The following is a 19,026-nucleotide window of genomic DNA, read 5'->3' on the forward strand; positions in this document are numbered from 1 at the left end:
TCAACAAAGACCTCCGTGGAGCAGATGACTGAGGGCAACTGGCACTGATTGTAAAAATGAAGGCGGACCCTCATAGGGCATCACCTACCCTCTGCGGCACCCAACCACCGTTGCGATTTCAGAATTCGTCCTCCTTTCAGTGGGAGACACGTGGGTGTGCCAGGCTGGTGAGAGTGAGGTATGTGTGGGACGCCTGGCACACTCTGGCATGTCATGGTGTAAATGAGGACCACAGTGGCCAGGAATCTGCAGAGACCTCTGAATCAGTGATTAGGACCACTAAGGGGCTAAGCTGAGCTCCGAAGCCCTGATTTACTGTCAGTGTCAGCCCACCCATATCTGGACGTCAAGGCTCTGATGCCCCCCTGCCAGCCCATCCAGGGTATCACCTCCTCCCTGCATGCTGATCCAGCTGTGGCACTGATGACCAACTCATCTTAAAAAATGTCTAAATGGCATATGTCACCATTGACAGTGAGCTCCTCAGAACGACAGGCTAACCCTGGCATGTGCCTTGGCACTTCCCGCTGTTACAGAATCCATCTGCTCCAAAGTAAAGTGGCAGCATACACCATCCACGCCTCAGTCCAACGGGCGCCTGCAGGAGCGGTGTCAGCATCTCTGACTGGGAAAACCTGCCATCTGGCGATCAGCGCGTCTGTGACGTACAAGCAGGATGGAGCGCATGGCATGGGGTCACCATGGAGTCCCCACTCTGGCACGACTGCCCACCTTATGAGGTCACAGCACACCAGGCAGGAGCCGACGCTGAATGGGCACCAGAGCTTCAGAGGGGACATCCATGCACAGTCAGAGCAGGCAACGAACTCCAGAGAGTGAGAAAGACAGCCAAGGGGGGTACAGGGCAGACCCCCACATCAGATTAGGGCTGGCTTGTTAGTACTCAGCACATGGGGCAGTGCAGACAAACAGAAATCAAGGCGCTATATGCACCTAAGCTTGTCACTCTGCCACTTACACTCTTGAAATGCCCACGCGCTGTGACCCCTTGGTCACACTTGAGTGCTGCTTTGGACCCCGCGTGAGGATGTGTGTGTGTTAAATGTGACAGAAGGACTTGAAGAAACGGTGACATGGCAGGAGGCGCTTCATTGATTGTGAGTGACACTTGGCACCTGATGAAAAGTCAAGTGACACCCAAACCTTTAGGACACGACAACAGGCCACTCAGCCCACCAAAGCCTGCCAGTCCTGTCCACGTAACTCAAGTCGAGTTCTGAGGGTCCCTAAAGACCTCCTATGTGGCCTCTCATTCCGTGTGACTGTGGTACCCTCCTAGTGTGACATTCACCCGTCACAAGTTTCCAGCGGTGTCCCCATCCCATGTTCTTGATGACCTCATTATAAAGTCACCTTCTCGGTCCACTGTGCTGATGGCCTTCATCATTTTAAACCCTCCAGTCAGGTCTCCTCTTCATCTCCTGTAAAGGCTCAGCTCTTTTCATCTTTCCTCCTAACTCCCCCCCTGTAGCCCCCCATAATTAGCCCAGTCGCTCTTCTCTGGACCTTCTCTTGTGCTGCTGTGTCTTTATGGAGAGCCAAACTGCCCTCAGGACTCCAGCTGAGGCCTCACCAGTGAGTTATAAAGACTCAGCAGGACCTCCACACGTCAAGGCGCTATATAACCGGGCACTCTGTGAGCCCTCTTAGTGACGTCTGTCAGAAGACCTTCTCATAAGGTGGACTGTCGATGTTCAGACCCCCATTGTGTATTTAGACCCCACACATCTTTACATTTACTGACATGACGAGTCATCGTCCCCACCAGTCTGCTGTCCATGTCCCTCTCCACCTCACTTGGTGTCCTGTGCCCACTTCACCAGCTTGTTCTTTACCTTCCTGCCCAAATCCTTTATAAATATTAATAATAGCAGCGGCCCCCTTCACTGCCCCCTACTGGTCACCACTCTTAACATTGGAAATCACCTTTGGCCACCTGTTGTGACGATCAAAGAGAGAAACGCTGAGGTGACGATTAACCCATTAAGTTCTGGTTGGCACAGTAGACCTGGCCGTTCTGAAACAAACAAAGCCAATTATGGAACAACAGAAAAGAAAAATGAATCTATTTTAACGAGGTATTTACACACGTCAACTCAGTAAAGTCCCCCTCAGCAATACATAGCCCCCCATCCAAAGCACACCAAATGCCCACCCTTAACAATACAGGACCCCCCCCTATATATACATACATGCACATGTAGGGACACAAGCCACGCCCCCAAGCCAGTACCAATATCAATCAATTTATTTATCGTCCGTCAATATAAGCAGTGCCCCCCCACTCAGACGAGTCCAGAGGCGACACGGACCGCCGGACAACTGAACGGCTGCGCCACAGTTGGTAAGGTTCATCCTCATCGATCCCCAGCATGTTAGTTAATCACGACCCCCCCACCACCTCTGAGCCCACCCTGACTGCCCAGTCAAACTGCCCCTCTTGTCCTGTGCTGCTCCGTCTTCTCCTTAGTGACTCCTTCCATGAATTTTCCTGTGATGCCCATTAAGCTCAGTGGCCTGTAGTGGCTTGGTCTGCCCGGTCACTCTTTTTAAATATTTGTCATTTTCCTGCCTTCAGAATGTCCCCAATGGGCAGTGACTTTCTGAAGACCCGTGCCAAGGGTCCTGTCTGCACTCATTAGCCTCCTTAATCGCTCATCTGGTCCCGGTGACTTGTTGGATTTCAGTCGTTTGAAGGTCGGCCATCGGGTCATCTGTCCTCCTTGTTTGCCTGTCTGTCTGTCACTTGCAGAGCCACAGCAGGCCACGTCCCCGCTGGTCCAGGCTAGCACTCGTAGGTCACCAGTGTGTTGGGGGTGTTCTGTGCCAGGACCTGCAGTGACGTCTCTGCAGATTGGTGTGTCTGGACAGTCTGGGGGTCTCAGGTGTCCCCCAGATGTCACTCGTGTCAGCTTTATGTATTTGTAATCCGCTGATTCTCTGTCCCCTGAAGAGCAGACTGCTGTAATCCGGTGGTGAGGCCATGAAGGCCCTCGGGGGTGCAAGGGGGCCTCGCTGTGACATCAACATTGGTCTTCAAGCAGATGACCGCCACTCAGTCCAGCGCCCCCCACCCAGGACTCCGCCAAGCTTTGTAAGAAGTAGCAGTTCCCTGTTTCACCAGCAGGCGGCTCATGCAGCTCTTTAGCATTAAAGGTGGGACAGCCCCAGAGCCCCCTATGCCCTACAGTACCCTAGTCACACGGGGGATTCGTGTGCTTCATCCTCCCTCCTGAAACTCCTCCAATTGCCAGCTGTCCCCCTGCCCTGGGGGGTCTTGTTGGGGGTGCTGGTGCGTCCCCCTTTTGTTCCCATGGAACAAAATCTGCTTTTCATCTTCTTGTGGTACATCAGCAGCAGCGGGTTTATGAAAGGTGGTGGCCTGGTGGCACAGTAGTTAGCCACCCCCAAGGTGGTCCTGGGTTTCAGTCCTGGCCTGGATGTGATGGGGGCGCACTTTGTGCTGATCACAAGGACTTGTGCCACGGGCTGCCTGGAGACCCCAAACTGCTCCTGCTGGTGCCCCATGTCTGGCTGGCTCCTCCCTTGTGCTTGGTGCTGCATTGGCAGGTTGTGCCCTCCCAGGACTGAAGATGAATAGGTGGTAGTCCAGGGGTGCAGGTGCCCACTTTCGTGGGTCGGCCCCAAGCAGACATGGGCTGACATGGGTGAAGTGTGACCTCCCCATCCAGCTGCTCAGTGGGTTTAGAGGGTGGGCACAAGAGCAACTGTGCACTGCCATTGGGGTCTCCACCTCCATAAAGATGTCTGTCTGTAATGTCACCTCCAGCCAGCGGGTGGCCACAGTCCAAGGCCTCTGATAGGCTGAAGACGTTCTCTGTTCTCATTGATGAGGGAAGATGCCAGCCCCGCTGCCAGCCTAATGGCATGCGAGCAGCCTAGCCACTATGGCACCTGGCACCAGAAATGAACCTCGTGTTATCTGCTTGAGATGGTACCAAAGAGCCTGTGTTGCCCACCCTCTGCCCCCATACCATCCTGGCAGGCCTCAGGTCACTTTACACAGTAGCCTCACAGATCCAGGGTCTTGGGTTCAAATCCTGTGCCCTTTATGTGTGAGTCTCCTGTGCCCACCTGAGATTTTCCTCCCATTTGCCCAAAGGTGTGCAGGGTGGGTGAACTGCTGAAACTGTAAGTGTGTGAGTGGGTGGGCTCTGTGATGGGCAGCAGTGTCCTGCCTTGTGCCCAGTGCTGCCAGGGTAGGCCTCAGCCTGCTGCCTGGCAATGCCACGATATCTCACTGGCATAAAGGAGCCGGAGAAGAAACGAGCGTCGCCAGACTGCTGTGTCTAAAATAGCCGCGGTGGGCTCGTTAGCCACCATGTGGGAGGCGCTGACGTAAGTGTGGATTCTGCACAAGTGAGGGCGTCCACAGGCGGCAGCTGTGATCACACGAGCTCAGTGTGGCATCGGCGCCACCTGCTGTCACCGGCACAGAAGTGGAGATGAGTACCTCGATGGAAAGATCTGGAAAACAGGGAAAAATATGACATTCTAATAAAGGCAGCAGGGGGCGCTGGGGTCCCACAGCGGGCAACAAGGTGCCCATGCCAGTCATTCGACTTTTGGAATGTGCCATGGGCTGCATGGCAGGAACATTCCCCTTATACAGTATAGTGCCTTTCATGACCCTTTTTTCTCTGCGCTCAGGTTGGCGTTGTGCCAGGGGTACAGTGCCCTCTGTAATATTTGGGATGATGAGCCCACCTTTACTGAAATCAGACAGTTCAGACCTAACTGAAGTGCTCTCGGTGGTCTCGCCTTACACGTGTCTGTCATCCCCCACCATGGGTCATCGCGGGCACACAGTGGAGGCACAGTGCTTGACTTCTCAGGACAAGTTTCTGCTCAGCTTGTTCATGTGCCCCCTTGGCATAGACTGACTGGCTGTACCGGGCACATGGTGACCAACAGAGCCGTGTTTCACTTAATGGACAGTGGTCCTTATCTGAAATGGGCAGAGCTCTGGGGGTCTGCTGCCGGACTCAACTGGTGCCCGTTGGAGGGAGCTCCAGGGTGGAGGTGCCAGGCTGTAGAGACGCACACCACAGGGTCCTCTCATTCACATCAGCATGACGTGCTGCTGGCAGCTTTTCACTTCATCGGGCGTTCATTTGCGGTGGTCTTTTTGGATGTGTTTGTCACCAGAGATCCCACCTGCAGCCCCACCGTGTGTCCATTGGTGGCCCGTGGTGTCCCATTTCATTGACAGCCACCTCAATCAGCTGATCTTGTCCCCCATCATCCTCCGTTCTTCATCTTCCTCATCATGTAACTCCTTGAATGGTCCCTTTGGTAGTTTCGATCTCCTTAGGCTTCATCATTTTGTTTTGTGCCCACCGTGATGGTGTCATGCTTTGTAGTTTTGCCGATCACTTTTGACTTTTCCAGGCCATGAAGCCCCTCGTCCCAGAACACGTACCCCACGCGATGTTTCTAAAGGGGTCACCCCGTAGGTGTAATACTGTTATGGCTTTTACAGAGGGGGTCCAGCCCCAGAATTATCTCAGGGCAGATCTTAGCCCCTTCTGTGACTGTCACGCGGGGTCTGACAGGGATAGGAAATCAAAGAGTGGGGGGCTTACACATGTGGTCACGAGGGGCTTATGATGGACTCAAAGATCAGGGTGGCACCTGCAGAGAAGCAAATCAGTGGGCGTGCTTGTAGTGACAACGGTGACATTCGATTGATTGAGTCCCCCGTGAAGCGCCAAGGGCTGGGATACATCGACACTCGGTCAGAGAGTGCCCCGCTGTGAAGACTCACTCAGAGGGTCCGGTCCTCAATGGCACAATACAAGAGGTTGACACTGAGATGAGTCTTTGTAGTGTCACCACTGGCAGCCGCTAAGAAAAGATGCCAGTGCTCCAAGTGCCCAGAGGTGCTGGCACTGCCCACCCACGTCAAGGAGTGGATCAGCGGCGTCCCACTCTCAGTCCAGGATGTGGTCAAGTAAAACACTGGGGGGGGGTCACATGGACGCTCTTGTGAGCCCATAATGGCGCCCTGTGTCCCATCACCACACATGGTGGACATTACCCGGCAGATGCCCAAATGAGTGGCACGCAGAGGATTATTTTTTGTGTTTTAAGAGACCACTTAGGCTGTGCGCCCAGTTTATGAGCCATTTGAGTTGGGGTCCCATTACACGACTTCCGCTCAGAGGGGACATCAGACATGACGAGTAAAGTGGCCCCTCGACCCCCAAATTCAATCTGTCGTGGTGTGTAACACAGGCAGTCAAGCCCCGCCCCCTATTTGCATTTCTCATTTGCCGTCACCACCTTCTGAGTGCTCATTGGCTGTCAGCTGCACACGCGCCCACCCGCTCGTTTCACCTGTTTGATGTCCTCGGGGGCTTGTCGGGGGGATGTCAGACCACATGACTCTAGGTGACTGGAACTCGCTGGGAGAGTCGTGTAACGTGAGGGCCTTAGGGTGGCAAAGCAGGCGGGAGTGCAGGGCGCAGTTTGAAGCCCGATGCCAGTCCCAGACAGGGGGGGTGGAGGTGGTATGTCTGAGCTGTCCTTGACATGTGTGTGCGTGCGTGTGTCTGCGTGTCCCTGGCGTGTGTGTGCCCGCTGCTGACGCTCGCTGCTTTTCTGTGTCTTTTGTGAATCAGATTCTATTCGGATCCCCTATGGAACCAAACTCTCGCTGTATTTGTCCAAGGAGGCCGAAGGTATTTGAGCCGCTCATAAAGCGCCCGGCCATGCAGGTTTGGAAGCATGCAGGGTGGGCAGCTGCCCGCCCGCCGAGCCGTATGAAGCATTTTATAAGAGCCTTATAAAATGAGTTCATGGCCGCCCGTTGTGCCCGCGTTGCATTTTGCATCTTTTCTGGCCACAGGTGCACGCTCACAAGTCGGGGAGTTGATTGGGAGAAGAGGCCACAAGGTGGTGGCAGCTTCCTTTGTGACAACCCTGTGGATGTCAAGGAGATCTTTTTTTTAAGGTCACAAGTGGCACTGCCAGCCTATGAATTAAGATTGGCACGTGTGCCCCCCCATGGACCCCCACTCATCTCATCTACCAACTCCAGGCTTAGCTGTCAAAGCCTCGGGTCACCACAGGGTGTGACGTTCGCTTCAAATGGTGACGGGCTGACCTCCTTAGGGGACCCGGCGGTCCTGGCAGACACCACTGAAAGAGGGCGCGTGACAGGGGCTGACCTGACTAAAGACCCCACCCCACCCATTGTGGTGGCCGCTCCTCATTCAGGATGTGGGCACATGCCACCCTGAAGCCCAGGGTCACTCCACCCAGGAATTGTGTGCCAACCATTAAAAAAAAAAAATCTCCTGCCTCCACTTGGCCAGCATGCTTCTTGTTGTCTGTGTGAACGCCCGTCGTGTCTGTCCGTCCGTCTGTCAGTCTGTCTGTCATAATTATGGTCTTCACAGGACCCGTGAGTGGGCATCGGGCAGCACCAGATGTTCCTCCAGGACCTCAGCCTGCTGCCCAGATTTACATGACAAAGTGGGCACTTGAAGAACAGAAGAGATGCATGTTTTGTGCTCCCATCATGGTGGGACTACCAGCCTCAATGAAGACTGAGAGCCCAGCGTGGCAGGCAGATGCCCAGTCAGTAGACCCCCAGACCAGTAACCCCATATTTGCAGGCATCTCCTGTAACAGCAATCCCAGCCCACTCAATTTGGGCCTCTGCCAGTGTCTCCAGCATCACCCTGTACAGGTGTGAAGACCACCCCACCCCATCGCCCCAGAACCTACAGACCCCCATGTGGTCCTCTGCAGGCATCACCACTCTCACATCCATGTGGACCTCTGCCAGTGTCACAAGCAGCACCCCAGCCCATCCTTCCCCCTATGTGTTCCTGTGCCAGCCCCTCCAGTAACCACTCCACCAACTCGACAGACTACCTCATGTGGGTCTCTACCAGCATCTCCTGGTAGACCCCTGTGTGGCATCACCAGTAACTCCTCCACCAACACCCAGCTGACCCCAGACAGGACACCCTGGTCTTACACTGTGTGGGCATCAAGAGATGGCTCAAGTAACTCCTTTGTGGCCTTTTCCTGCCACTCCATAGACTTGACCTAATGTTGGCACCTGCCATTAAGCCCAGTTACTGTAGTTGCAAACCCAGTGGTCTCCATTTCATTCCCCTTGGCTAGGCCTTTACCTGTCATACTGAATGTCCCTCTTTCTTTCTTCCGCCACCTGCACAATTGTCACCTTTGCCTCGGCTTATTCTTCTGGTGTCCCTGTCACTCTGCCCCTTACCGTGGTGTCATGCCATGTCTTGTAGTGAGGTTTGGGTACACTTCTGAAAGATGTGCACTGGAAATGAAGACACCTCCTGTCAGTGACCACTAGCAGCCTGCAGGTGGCACTGTCCCCACAGGATGGCTTCTCTTTTAGGGTTCATTCTCTCTGACATGTGTGCCTGTGTGATGGAGGAGTGGCAGACACAAACACAGGGTGGTGGCATTTAAGGTCCTCAAAGGAAAGTAATGTTCTTATTGGCCGGAATGGGTGTCCTGCCAGGTATGCCCTTTATAGTGTCACCTTTAGTGGTGGCAGTAATGTCTGAGAGTTGGGAACAAATACTTGAGACACACCATGTCTGAGGGCCCAAGAAAGGCTGAGGTGGTCGAGCTTGTGTGCCAATGTTGTGCAGATGCCTCTGGATGTCAGGTGGGCACCTCCTCCTTGGCCAAGTCCCCCTGCATGGTACTTTAAGTTGTGCCATGCACAGAATGACAGATGCTCTGAATGCTCTGCTATCCCAGCAAAAAGCCCAGAAGTGGAAATGGAAGGGCTTGTGGGCTGCAGTGCAGACTGGCACCTCAAAGGTGGGCACTCTACAGGTTTAAAGGGTTGACATTGTCTCACTCCTGCATGCCAGAATTAGTGGGCAGAATGGGCTCACTGGCACTTCTGTCACCCTCACCTGAAGAACCTGAGATGGATTACAATAATAAGGAAATACAACTAGCTAATGGGCAAGCCCACCTAAAGATGGCACCAGAGAGCATGGGGGTAATGGGCATCAACTTTCAGTGTTAACCAATTCTGTTCTGTTTGAGTTTCAGAGAGATGACTCGAACAACTGGCACACTACACAGGAGCTCCGCTGCCCACCGACACTGTCAAGCATCATGGGGATCTATGCTGAACTTCGGTGGGCCGCAGCGACTCCGAGGGTCTCACTCGTGTTGTTTTGCCTCTTCCCCAAGGTGAGCCGCAGATAAGACACATCTACAAAATCCCCCTCAGTAACCTGGTGAGCCAGAGCGTCGAGCGGCCGCTGAAGTCCCCGCTGGTCAACAAAATCATCACGACGCCAACGGCAAGCACCACGACGGCAGCGGTGGCGGTGGCCATGGCGGCGGCAGCTAACATCGTGCCAGTCGCCCACTCGCTGTCCCTCTCACGCATGGAGATCAAGGAGATTGCAAGCCGGACACGCAAGGAGCTCCTGGGTAAGTCCGCAGTGCTTCACACGTCCATGCCCCCGGTCCTGGCCTTTTGTCCTCCGGCTCTGCCATCTTGTCACTTGGGCAATGCCAACATCCATGGTGGCTGATGGCATCTGAAACCCAGCTGGCTCTGTTTCTGTGATTTTCTTCATTCGGAGCACAAGCAGGTGACGTGACTTGCTCAGGGTCATGCTGAGGGGCTCCCTGTGTGGCCGTCACATCTTTTTGCTGCCTGGCGGATGACACAAATGAATGTCCCTTTCCTGGAAGTGGCGCTCTGCTCGCTTTTTCTTGCCCTTTCCTTGCCAGCACCTGTCCAGCTTAGCAGCTCCACTCCAGGAGCCTCACGTGGCACGGGCACCACTGGTGGTCACTGCCTTCAAATGTCCACTGGTCTGTTTCTGCATTTTGTACCTCATCTACGTTAGGTGGGCTGCTGACTTTAAACTGGCCTGGCATCCCCATCCAGGGTTGAGCCCCAGCTAACATCTCCAGCACTCTTATTACGCTGGCACTAAAGCCCACTGACACAATGATAAATGTTTTACATCCTGATGCCACACTGATTCCCGTAGTGGTCATGGCATTGAAGTGGCATCACAAAGCTGAAATGTTCTGGCTTAGTTTGCTTGGCTATAGTCACGTGCACATAGGCAAATTCTGACTTGCGTGTGCCAATCGACATGTGACACATCGCTGCTCTCTGGCGCCATCATTAGTGGGCAGAGCTACCTGACCTTGAAATTCTGCCAGCCTCACATGAAACAATAGAATTATCTTGAAGTGATTAGCATACCTGACTGTCACCCCCTAGTGGCTGACCTCTTTTACTGATGACATCCTAGGTGTGTTGCCCCCTAGTGTCTCAGCGCTGTCTTTTCCTGTGACTTGTACTGTGAAGTTCTTCCTTGCCTGTGCCAATTAGACGTCACTGCTCTGCCACTGTGATGAGTGACATGAGCTGCCCCTCCTTGACTTTCTGTCTTCCTTACCTTCTTCTTCTTCTTCTTTCGGCTGCTCCCGTTAGGGGTCACCATAGTGGATCATCTTCTTCCATATCTTTCTGTCCTCGTCATCTTGTTCTGTCACACCCGTCACCTGCATGTCCCCTCTCACCACATCTATAAACCTCCTCTTAGGCCTTCCTCTTCTCTTCTTCCCTGGCAGCTCAATCCTTAGCATCCTTCTCCCAGTATACCCAGCCTCTCTCCAAACCAACGCCATCTCGCCTCTCTGACTTTGTCTCCCGACTGTCCCACCGGAGCTGACCCTCTAATGTCCTCATCCTGTCCATCCTTGTCACCCCCAATGCCAATCTTAGCATCTTTAACTCTGCCACCTCCAGCTCTGCCTCCTGTGCCATCGTCTCCAGCCCATATAACACAGCTGGTCTCACTACCGTCCTGTAGACCCTCCCTGTCACTCTTGCTGATACCCGTCTGTCACTCCTGTCACTCTTCTCCAGCCACTCCACCCTGCCTGCACTCTCTTCTTCACTTCTCTTCCACACTCCCCGTTACTCTGTACTGTTGATCCCAAGTATTTAAACTCATCCACCTTCATCAGTTCCACTCCTTCATCCTCACCACTCCACTGACCTCCCTCTCATTCACACACATGGATTCTGTCTTGGTGGTCCTACTGACCTTCATTCCTCTCCTTTCATATCTCAACCTCACCAGGGTCTCCTCAACCTGCAGATCACAATGTCATCAGCAGACATCACAGTCCACGGGGACTCCTGTCTGATCTCATCTGTCAGCCTGTCCATCACCATTTTGGCTCAGAGCCGATCCCTGATGTAATCCCACCTCCGTCACTCCTACCGCAGACCTCACCACGGTCACACTGCCCTCGTTCATATCCTGTGCCACTCTCACGTACTTCTCTGCCACTCATGACTTCCTCATTCAATACCACAGCTCCTCTCAGTCACCCTGTCATATGCTCTCTGCTGGTCCACAAAGACGCAATGCAACTCCTTCTGGTCTTCTCTCTACTTCTCCATTAACATCCTCAGAGCAAACATCTCATCTGTGGTGCTCTTTCTTGGCATGAAACCATCCTGCTGCTCACTGATCATCACCCCAATTCCTATCTGATCTTCCACTACTCTTTCCCATAACTTCATACTGTGGCTCATCAGTTTTTATACCCCAGTAGTTACTGCAGTTCTGCACATCCCCCTTATTCTTAAATATCGGCCCACCAGTCCACTTCTTCTCCACTCCTCATCATCCTCTCATTTTCCAAGATTCCATTAAACAATCCTGTTAAAAACTCCACTGCCATCTCTCCTAAACACCTCCATAATTCCACAGGTATGTCATCTGGATCACGGCTTTTCCATTCTTCATCCTCTTCATCGCTGTCCTTACTTCCTCCTTGCTAATCCATTGCACTTTCTGATTCACTATCTCCACATCATCTAACCTCTTCTCTCTCTCGTTCTCTTCATTCATCAGCCTCTCAAAGTCCTCTTTCCATCTGCTCCACACCATCTCCTCACTGGTTTCCATCTTTATCCTTTTATCACCCTAACCTGCTGCTCATCTTTCCCAGCTCGGCCCCCCGCTGTAGCCCACCGGTCCTTTTCTCCCTCCTTAGTGTCCAGCCTCTCATACAACACATCATACGCCTTTTCTTTAGCCTTCGTCACCTCTCTCTTCACCTTGCACCTTATCTCCTTGTACCCTTGTCTACTTTCTGCATCTCTCTGACTATCTCACTTCATCTTCACCATCCTCTTCCTCTGTATACTCTCCTGTATTTCCTCATTCCACCACCAGGTTTCCTTTTCCTCCTTCCTCTCTCCAGATGTCACGTCAAGCCCCCTTCTTGCTGTCACCCTTACTACATCTGCTGTAGTTGCCCAACTGTCTGGTGACTCTTCAGTGCCACCCAGTGCCAGTCTCACCTCCTCCCTAAACTCCACCTTGCAGTCTTCCTTATTCAACTTCCACTATTTGATCCTTGGCTCTGCCCTCACTCTCTTCCTCTTCTTGATCTCCAACTGTCCTCCTACAGACCACCATCCCATGCTGTCTAACTTCACTTTCCCCTGCCAGCACTTTGCAGTCTCCAGTCTGCTTCAGATTGACTCTTCTTTGTAGGATGTCATCTACCTGTGGGCATCTTCCTTCGCTCTTGTACGTCACCCTGTGCTCCTCCCTCTTCTTATTCACCACAGCCATGTCCATCCTTTTGGTATAATCCACTATCCTCTGACCTTCTTCATTCCTCTCCTTGACACCACACCTACCCACCACCTCCTCGTCTTCACCAACATGTCCATTGTAATCCGCTCCAATCAGGTTCATCACTTCATCCAACTCACTCCAGAGATCTTCAACTTGTGGTGCATCTGCACTAACATCATTCATCATCACACCTTCATCATCCTCACTCTGCCTGACACTCTTGACGTGCTGTTCCTTCAGATTCACTGCTACTCCATTTCTCCTCCCATCCACACCATGATAGACCAGTTTGAGCCCCCCTCTGGTCCTCCTGGCCTTACTCCCCTTCCGTTTAGTCTCACAATATATCAACCTTCCTCCTCTCCATCATCTCTGCCAACTCTCTCCCCTTACCAGTCACACTGCCCACATTCACAGTTCCTACCCTCAGTGCCGCTCTCTTTGCCTTCCTCCTGTCCTCCTGCCTCTGGACACGTCTCCCCCTCTTCCTCTCCTTCTTCTTCTTCGGCCAACAGTAGCCCAATCTCCCCCTGCCCCCTGTTGGCAGTACTGGTGGTGGTCATTGTTAACCTGGGGCTCGACCGATCCGCTATGGAAATTTGTATTGTTGTCCACATATGGTTTTGGCAAAATTTGACACCAGATGCCCTTCCTGATGTAGCCTCCCCATTTATCCGGGGTTGGGACTGGCATGAAGAAGCACATTGGTTTGTCACCCCCTGTGGCGGGGTTACTGTCTTCCTTACCTGAAACGTCTCAAAGAACCAACACTCCAAAGCCCCTCTTGCTCGACGGGTGGGCAGCGCCATAGTTCTCCTCTCTTCTATCATTTGTCCGCCCTGTGAACTTGAAAAGCGTCCTCATCAGATGTTGGCTTAAATGACCTCAATGACTTCAGCTGGGGCTGCAGAGTGACAGTTGTGCTTGCAAAGGTGGGCACACCTGAAAGGCACTATATAAAGGCTGCTTGTTCTTTTTCCTTTCTCTCGTAAGGCCTGACAGACGAGCCCAGTAATAAATATGATGCCACGCAAAGACCCAAGAAGGCGGCACGCAAAACAGGAGAAGGGGACCCCAAAGTGGAGGCGGTGCGGTCATCCAGCAGCGAGAGGTAAGCGGGCACAGCTGCCCTTCACTAGGGACATCACCACAGCATTAACAGAATGTCCCTGATGCCAGGAGATTTCTTTATCACCCTCCACGTGCCACCCATGAATAGTGACAAGGGAAGGGAGTGTGACAGGCACTGGGTAGTCACCTTGGGTGAGTGGCATGTGAGACAAAGGGCACACTGGGGACTTGTCAGGGCAGAGAGGACACTCGGCAGATGTCCAGTGTGAACCACACAGAGTGAACGTTCTCTTTGGGAACCCGTCTGTTTCATTATAGAGCCTGATATAGTGGGCAGCCCTGAATGCCCACTGTAGCCTCAATGAACTTGAAATACCACAATGGGCTTCTGCTTGGCACTCTGCATGCCATTTTTCTTGGCACTGAGCCTTCTCAGTAGGAAGCTCACACCCACCCATGAAACACACAGCTGTCTGCCTTTTGGAGCCCCCCGCCATGCCCCCCATCCACCTTTCCCTTTTTGTCTTTCTCCCCGTCCAGGATCAGCGCAGAGCTGGCAGAGGCCGAGGCCGAGGAGCAGAGAGCCGTCCTGGGTGGCACTGACCCTGATGCAGGACCCGCAGCGGACAGTCCAGCACTCGGTGGTGTCCCCTTCACGCTGGCCACTTCCTTCGAGGAGGACATTGTGGACTTGAAGTGACGACAATCTGCGACCCCTTTTCTTTTCTTTTATAGCGCCTTTTTCTTTTCCCCCATTGTGGTGGGAATGTCACCATATCAGTGAGTTGTCCTTTTTTGTTGTTGTGGTCTGGAAATGAAACCGAAGTGACGAGGCGCTGATGGCCAAGAGCCGGGGGCCGACTGGGCTGTGTGAGCCATGGTCCGGTGGTAGTTGCAGGCCGTGCCCCCTGGTGACGCCTCGCAGCTGGCAAGCGGTGCCCAGGGGGCACAAATGACCCAGGACCGTTGGAGTGAAGAAGAGCCGAGACGTAGCAGACTTCAGGCAGTGCTATCAAGCCGGTGGTCCCAGCGAGCCCCTCTAAATGCTTTGAATCCTTCAGCCATCGCATCGTGTGCCACAGCGTGATGGGGCATCCCTTTGTGGTGCTACTTGTGCCTACTCCCTCGTGAGGGATTCCAAGATGGCCTTTGCCACCCTTTCACCCTGAGCCCCGAGTTAATGGCCTTCCTCAGTTGCTCTTGTAATGTATATAGCGCCTCCACCAGGCAGAGCTCGAGGCACACCCTGCTGGTGTGGGGTGGCAGTGCCCGTGGTCCTCTAGTGGCCAAATGGCTCAACTGCAACTGGATCAGTGCCCACCGTTGGCTCCCAGTGGGATTCTGTCCACAGTTTAAGGCGCTATATGAAACAGAAAGCTGCTCTGTTTGTAAATCCTATTGGCTGTGGAACTGAATAATTCAAAAAGGTGCCAGAGAACAGTTGGCACTTCATTGGCACCCATTGGCATGACAGAAGCCATTGGTGGTGACTTTAGAGCAGCTGGCATACAGAGCTGGAGCCAGCTGTGCCCCTCTTTGTAACTGGCATGCGCTGGGATTTGTGTTGTGCCTTGTGATGGTGCTGACTGTAAAAGGCACTATATAAAAGAGAGACTGGGGGGATATCGCCAGCCTGGCATTTTGTATTTAATTCTGCCAGTTGAGCCAGCAGCAAGCTAAAGGGCAGACAGCATAAACTCTGTGCCACCAGTTCTGAGGATCCAGGTGTGCGCTGGCACCCTTCACCCCCACCCAGCTTGTTTGTCTGTTGGCATGTGTTTGCCCCCAGATATCAGCTGTCAGGCCTTGCTGCCCTGCTGCCAGCTGGATGCCCGGCCATCACGTCCCACCCGCATCCCCCGATTCCCCCTTGGCCGGCGTCATCGGCCTCTGGTCAGTCCTGGGGTCACTGACTTGGCATCTGCTCGGGTTTGTGTCTTTGTGCTCCGTGTCGGTCACTCTTGATATTTCCAGGAGCGCAGGTCTCAGAGGTGACCACCCGGACGTCTCCCTCCTCCTTGTACAGTGCATGCCCACTTCACCCTCTGCTTCTGCACTCGAAAAGACCAAGCGACTCAGTTGAGGGGTCTAAACTCACGATGCGAGTAAATCCTCTAAATAAATGAATCTCCACAGACTGACCGACTGACCGACTGACCGCTCTGTACATACAGACAGGGAGACACAGGGAATATGTTTGCCGGTTACTTCTTGTGTGCTGCTCAGTGATTTGGAGGATTTCTTCCTCTTCCTCCTCCTCCTCCTCTTTGCTCCGCCCCTTTCTCCCGCCGCTGGTTTTGTACGTTTCGACTGTCGCTGACCCTTTGTGATATCCAATCAAACGAAGCACCAAGTGTCTTAAACTGTAGCGTAGCACCTTGGGGTTTTAATGCCAAGTTCTTCACCCGTCAGTGTTTTGTGTTTCACGGCGAGCGCCAACAGTGGACGGATTTCGATGCCCTCCAAGTGCTGCGCCCCACTGCTGTGACAGTAGCTCATCCTGGTCATTGATATGAAATAAAAGTGATGAAATCGGACCCCCGTGTGCCGCCTCTTCCTGTGGCTCTGTGGGCAGTCGCCGCCGAGGATGAGGGTCTCACAAGGTCTCCCACTCCGCCGCTCTGTGTGTGTGTCCGTGTGCCCGATGAGGAGCTTTGTTTAACGTAACCCAGCAGGACCCCCTTTTCCCACTTCCTTCTGCGCCTGAATGTCTGCCAGCCCCCTTGAACCCCCCGCCTCGCCACTCTTTCCAAAGGTTGGGGTCTCGGCTCACTGCTGCCCCCTTTCATTCACTGTCGGTCCAGAAGGACCCTTGAGCTTTGACCTGCCCCTCACTTTCTGACTGTGGACTGCCCGCTCCTCTCCAAGTTCTGATGATTCCATTCAAAGCCCCCAGTAGCAGAAGCAGCAAAGCGGCCCCCCTCCTCGTTGCGGACCCTTCACCCAACTGGACTGGAGCTCATTTTGCCGATGCCGTGGGCCACCCAAGACCTCCATTTTCCCAGTAGGATTTGGTCTGCCCAGAGATCAGCTGGCATTTCGAAGACACGTCGAGGGCACACAACACGGGGACACAGGAGTGACAGGCTGCCACCTTATGAATTGCTCTGATGGTCTCCGTTCAACCGTTGAAGCCCCCCAGTGTCATGTGACCACAGGCAGCGCACCACAGAGGAAACAGGTGGACTGTGGTGGTGCCCTCTGCCCCCTGGCACCTCCATGTTTATTTTATATAGAGCCTTTCACAAAGCCCTTCATTACAAGGTACCACAAAGGTGACAAGGATGAGTTCAGTGTAGTGGGTGGCCATCCATCATTTGAGTTTCCTTTTCAGGGTCAAAGTGAGCTGCAATGGGCAAAAGTAAAGAACCCGCACCAGGCAAGATGCCAGTCTATTACAGTTAACAGTTAACTTCACTGTCACCAATCAGAGAAGGCCACATGAAAACAATGGTGGGGCTGGCATTTGAGCATGCCATGCCATGCCACTGACTTCTGGCCCTCACTAGGTGTGTGGTGGTGCCATCATCACCTCTTAGCTCTGGGTGGGACATACCAGCAAAGTCTCAGACTCCACATGGCACTCTGTGGTGGCAGCAGCACCCATGCGGGTGCATCTGCCACTTCAGACAACTGTGCCACCTCCTTTGAATCATTGGGCAGCGTGAAGAGTGAGTGGCATCAGGGTGGGCTTCAACTCTCTGCTGCCCTACAATGAAAAGCAGATAGGCAGAGGTGTGTGTGGCACCAGCCATTCAGCTGCTAATGTCACTCGGTGGCTCTGTGACACCGTAAGACTCTGAGGCGATAAGAGTGACAGGAGCCCCATTGTCAGGTAGGGACACTCGGTAATCACAGCACTGGGCCACATGTGGACGAGCACAGATGGGGGAGAGTGTCACCGGGCTGAGGACAAGGACATTTTGGACCCTGTAACAGAGTGCAGACCGCAGAGGGTGCCAGTCAGGTGTGTTCTTAATGTCACCGTCACACCTCAGAGCTTTTAGGTATTGAGGACAGCAGTCCTGAGATCAGACAGTTCTCCTGTCTATTGATGGCGCTGGCGAGGGGTGACATGTCACACGCTGATTGGCATTCACTGGCCATGACGCTTAGCAGTAAGGACCCAATAAACCCGTCACAGAGCTCCGACAGCAGAGGGTGATGTAAGCATAGATGCCACCTGCGGGGCTGGTGTGGTGAGTGGTGCCAGGGGCACATCAATCAGGGTTTCCATGGACTCATGTGACCCTCTGAGCACAACACCAGGCCCTGCCAGGGTGCCACCACTTTCAACATTTTAAGTGTGCCACGTGACACGCATGGCAGCCGCTTGAGCCCTGCAGGATGACTTTGACTGTCATGTGACTGTGAGACTGTGACGATGATTCAATACACACACGTCTGTGTCAGCAGACCGAAATGGGACATCTACGGGGAGCTAAAGGACAAATAAAGCAGACTGGCAGCACGCTGGCACAGCCAACTGAAACTCAGCTGTTGGAAAGGTCTGGAGAAAGTTGGGCACCGCTTGTCACCTGCGCAACGGCACTCCAACATGGCGGTGGCAGCATTGGGGACTGCGACTGAACAGAGCCTTAATGAAAACCCCCTTAGAGAGCTCAGGACCTCCGACCTGGACGAAGAGTTACAAAGCAAAGACAATACACAGGAGTGGCTTCGGGACAACTCTGGGAATGTCCTCGAGTGGCCCAGCCAGAAGCCAATGGGACCCCTCTAGAGAGACCCGCTGATAGCCATCCACAGGTGGTCTCCATGCACCCTAACAGAGCTTGAGGGGGTCTACAGAGAAGAACCAAAGGAAACCCCCAAATCCAGGCAGGCAAAGCTGGTGGTGTCAAACCAAGAAGACCCCGGGATGGAATGGCTGCCAACGTCCTGAGTAAAGAGTCTGACGTCTTGTGTTGGTGCCATCTGTGCGACTATTAATATTTAAGAAGTCTGCAAAAATTCCAAATGCCCTCAGTCTGGGGTGGCAAGTGCCATCTGATGAGCACAAAGTGTGACAAAAGTGACAGGGCCTGATGACTTTGTGAAGGTGCTGTATGTTAAAGGCGCTATATAACAGACAGACAGATAGATAGATAGATAGATAGAAGTGAAAGGCGCTATATTAGTGAAGTCATATTTCAGTTTGGCCAGCTGGCTTAATTTCAAATCCATCTATCGTGTCTTCTTGGAGTGCCACCCACCGTTATGCCTGTGTCCCTGGCATGTGTACCCCCTGTTGAGTGAGTTCTTTGTC

At 53.2% G+C, this 19,026-nt stretch overlaps 1 protein-coding gene across 5 annotated transcripts in view; it reads left to right on the plus strand.

Moving 5' to 3' along the window:
- garnl3 (GTPase activating Rap/RanGAP domain like 3) overlaps positions 1-16,297 on the plus strand; it is a 78,406-nt gene extending 62,109 nt beyond the window's left edge. For 3 of the 5 annotated variants that reach the window (XM_039762531.1, XM_039762532.1, XM_039762533.1), the window contains 4 exons: positions 6,666-6,725; positions 9,247-9,492; positions 13,683-13,800; positions 14,301-16,297. In XM_039762531.1, coding sequence (XP_039618465.1) covers positions 6,666-6,725; positions 9,247-9,492; positions 13,683-13,800; positions 14,301-14,460 — 584 coding nt within the window. In that variant the 3' untranslated portion in view covers positions 14,461-16,297. The remainder of the gene's footprint in view (positions 1-6,665; positions 6,726-9,246; positions 9,493-13,682; positions 13,801-14,300) is intronic. The other 2 variants (XM_039762534.1, XM_039762536.1) reach the window with 1 other exon arrangement.
- Positions 16,298-19,026: the final 2,729 nt, after the last annotated feature.

Source organism: Polypterus senegalus, chromosome 9, assembly GCF_016835505.1.
Source record: "Polypterus senegalus isolate Bchr_013 chromosome 9, ASM1683550v1, whole genome shotgun sequence".
Lineage (NCBI taxonomy): Eukaryota > Metazoa > Chordata > Cladistia > Polypteriformes > Polypteridae > Polypterus > Polypterus senegalus.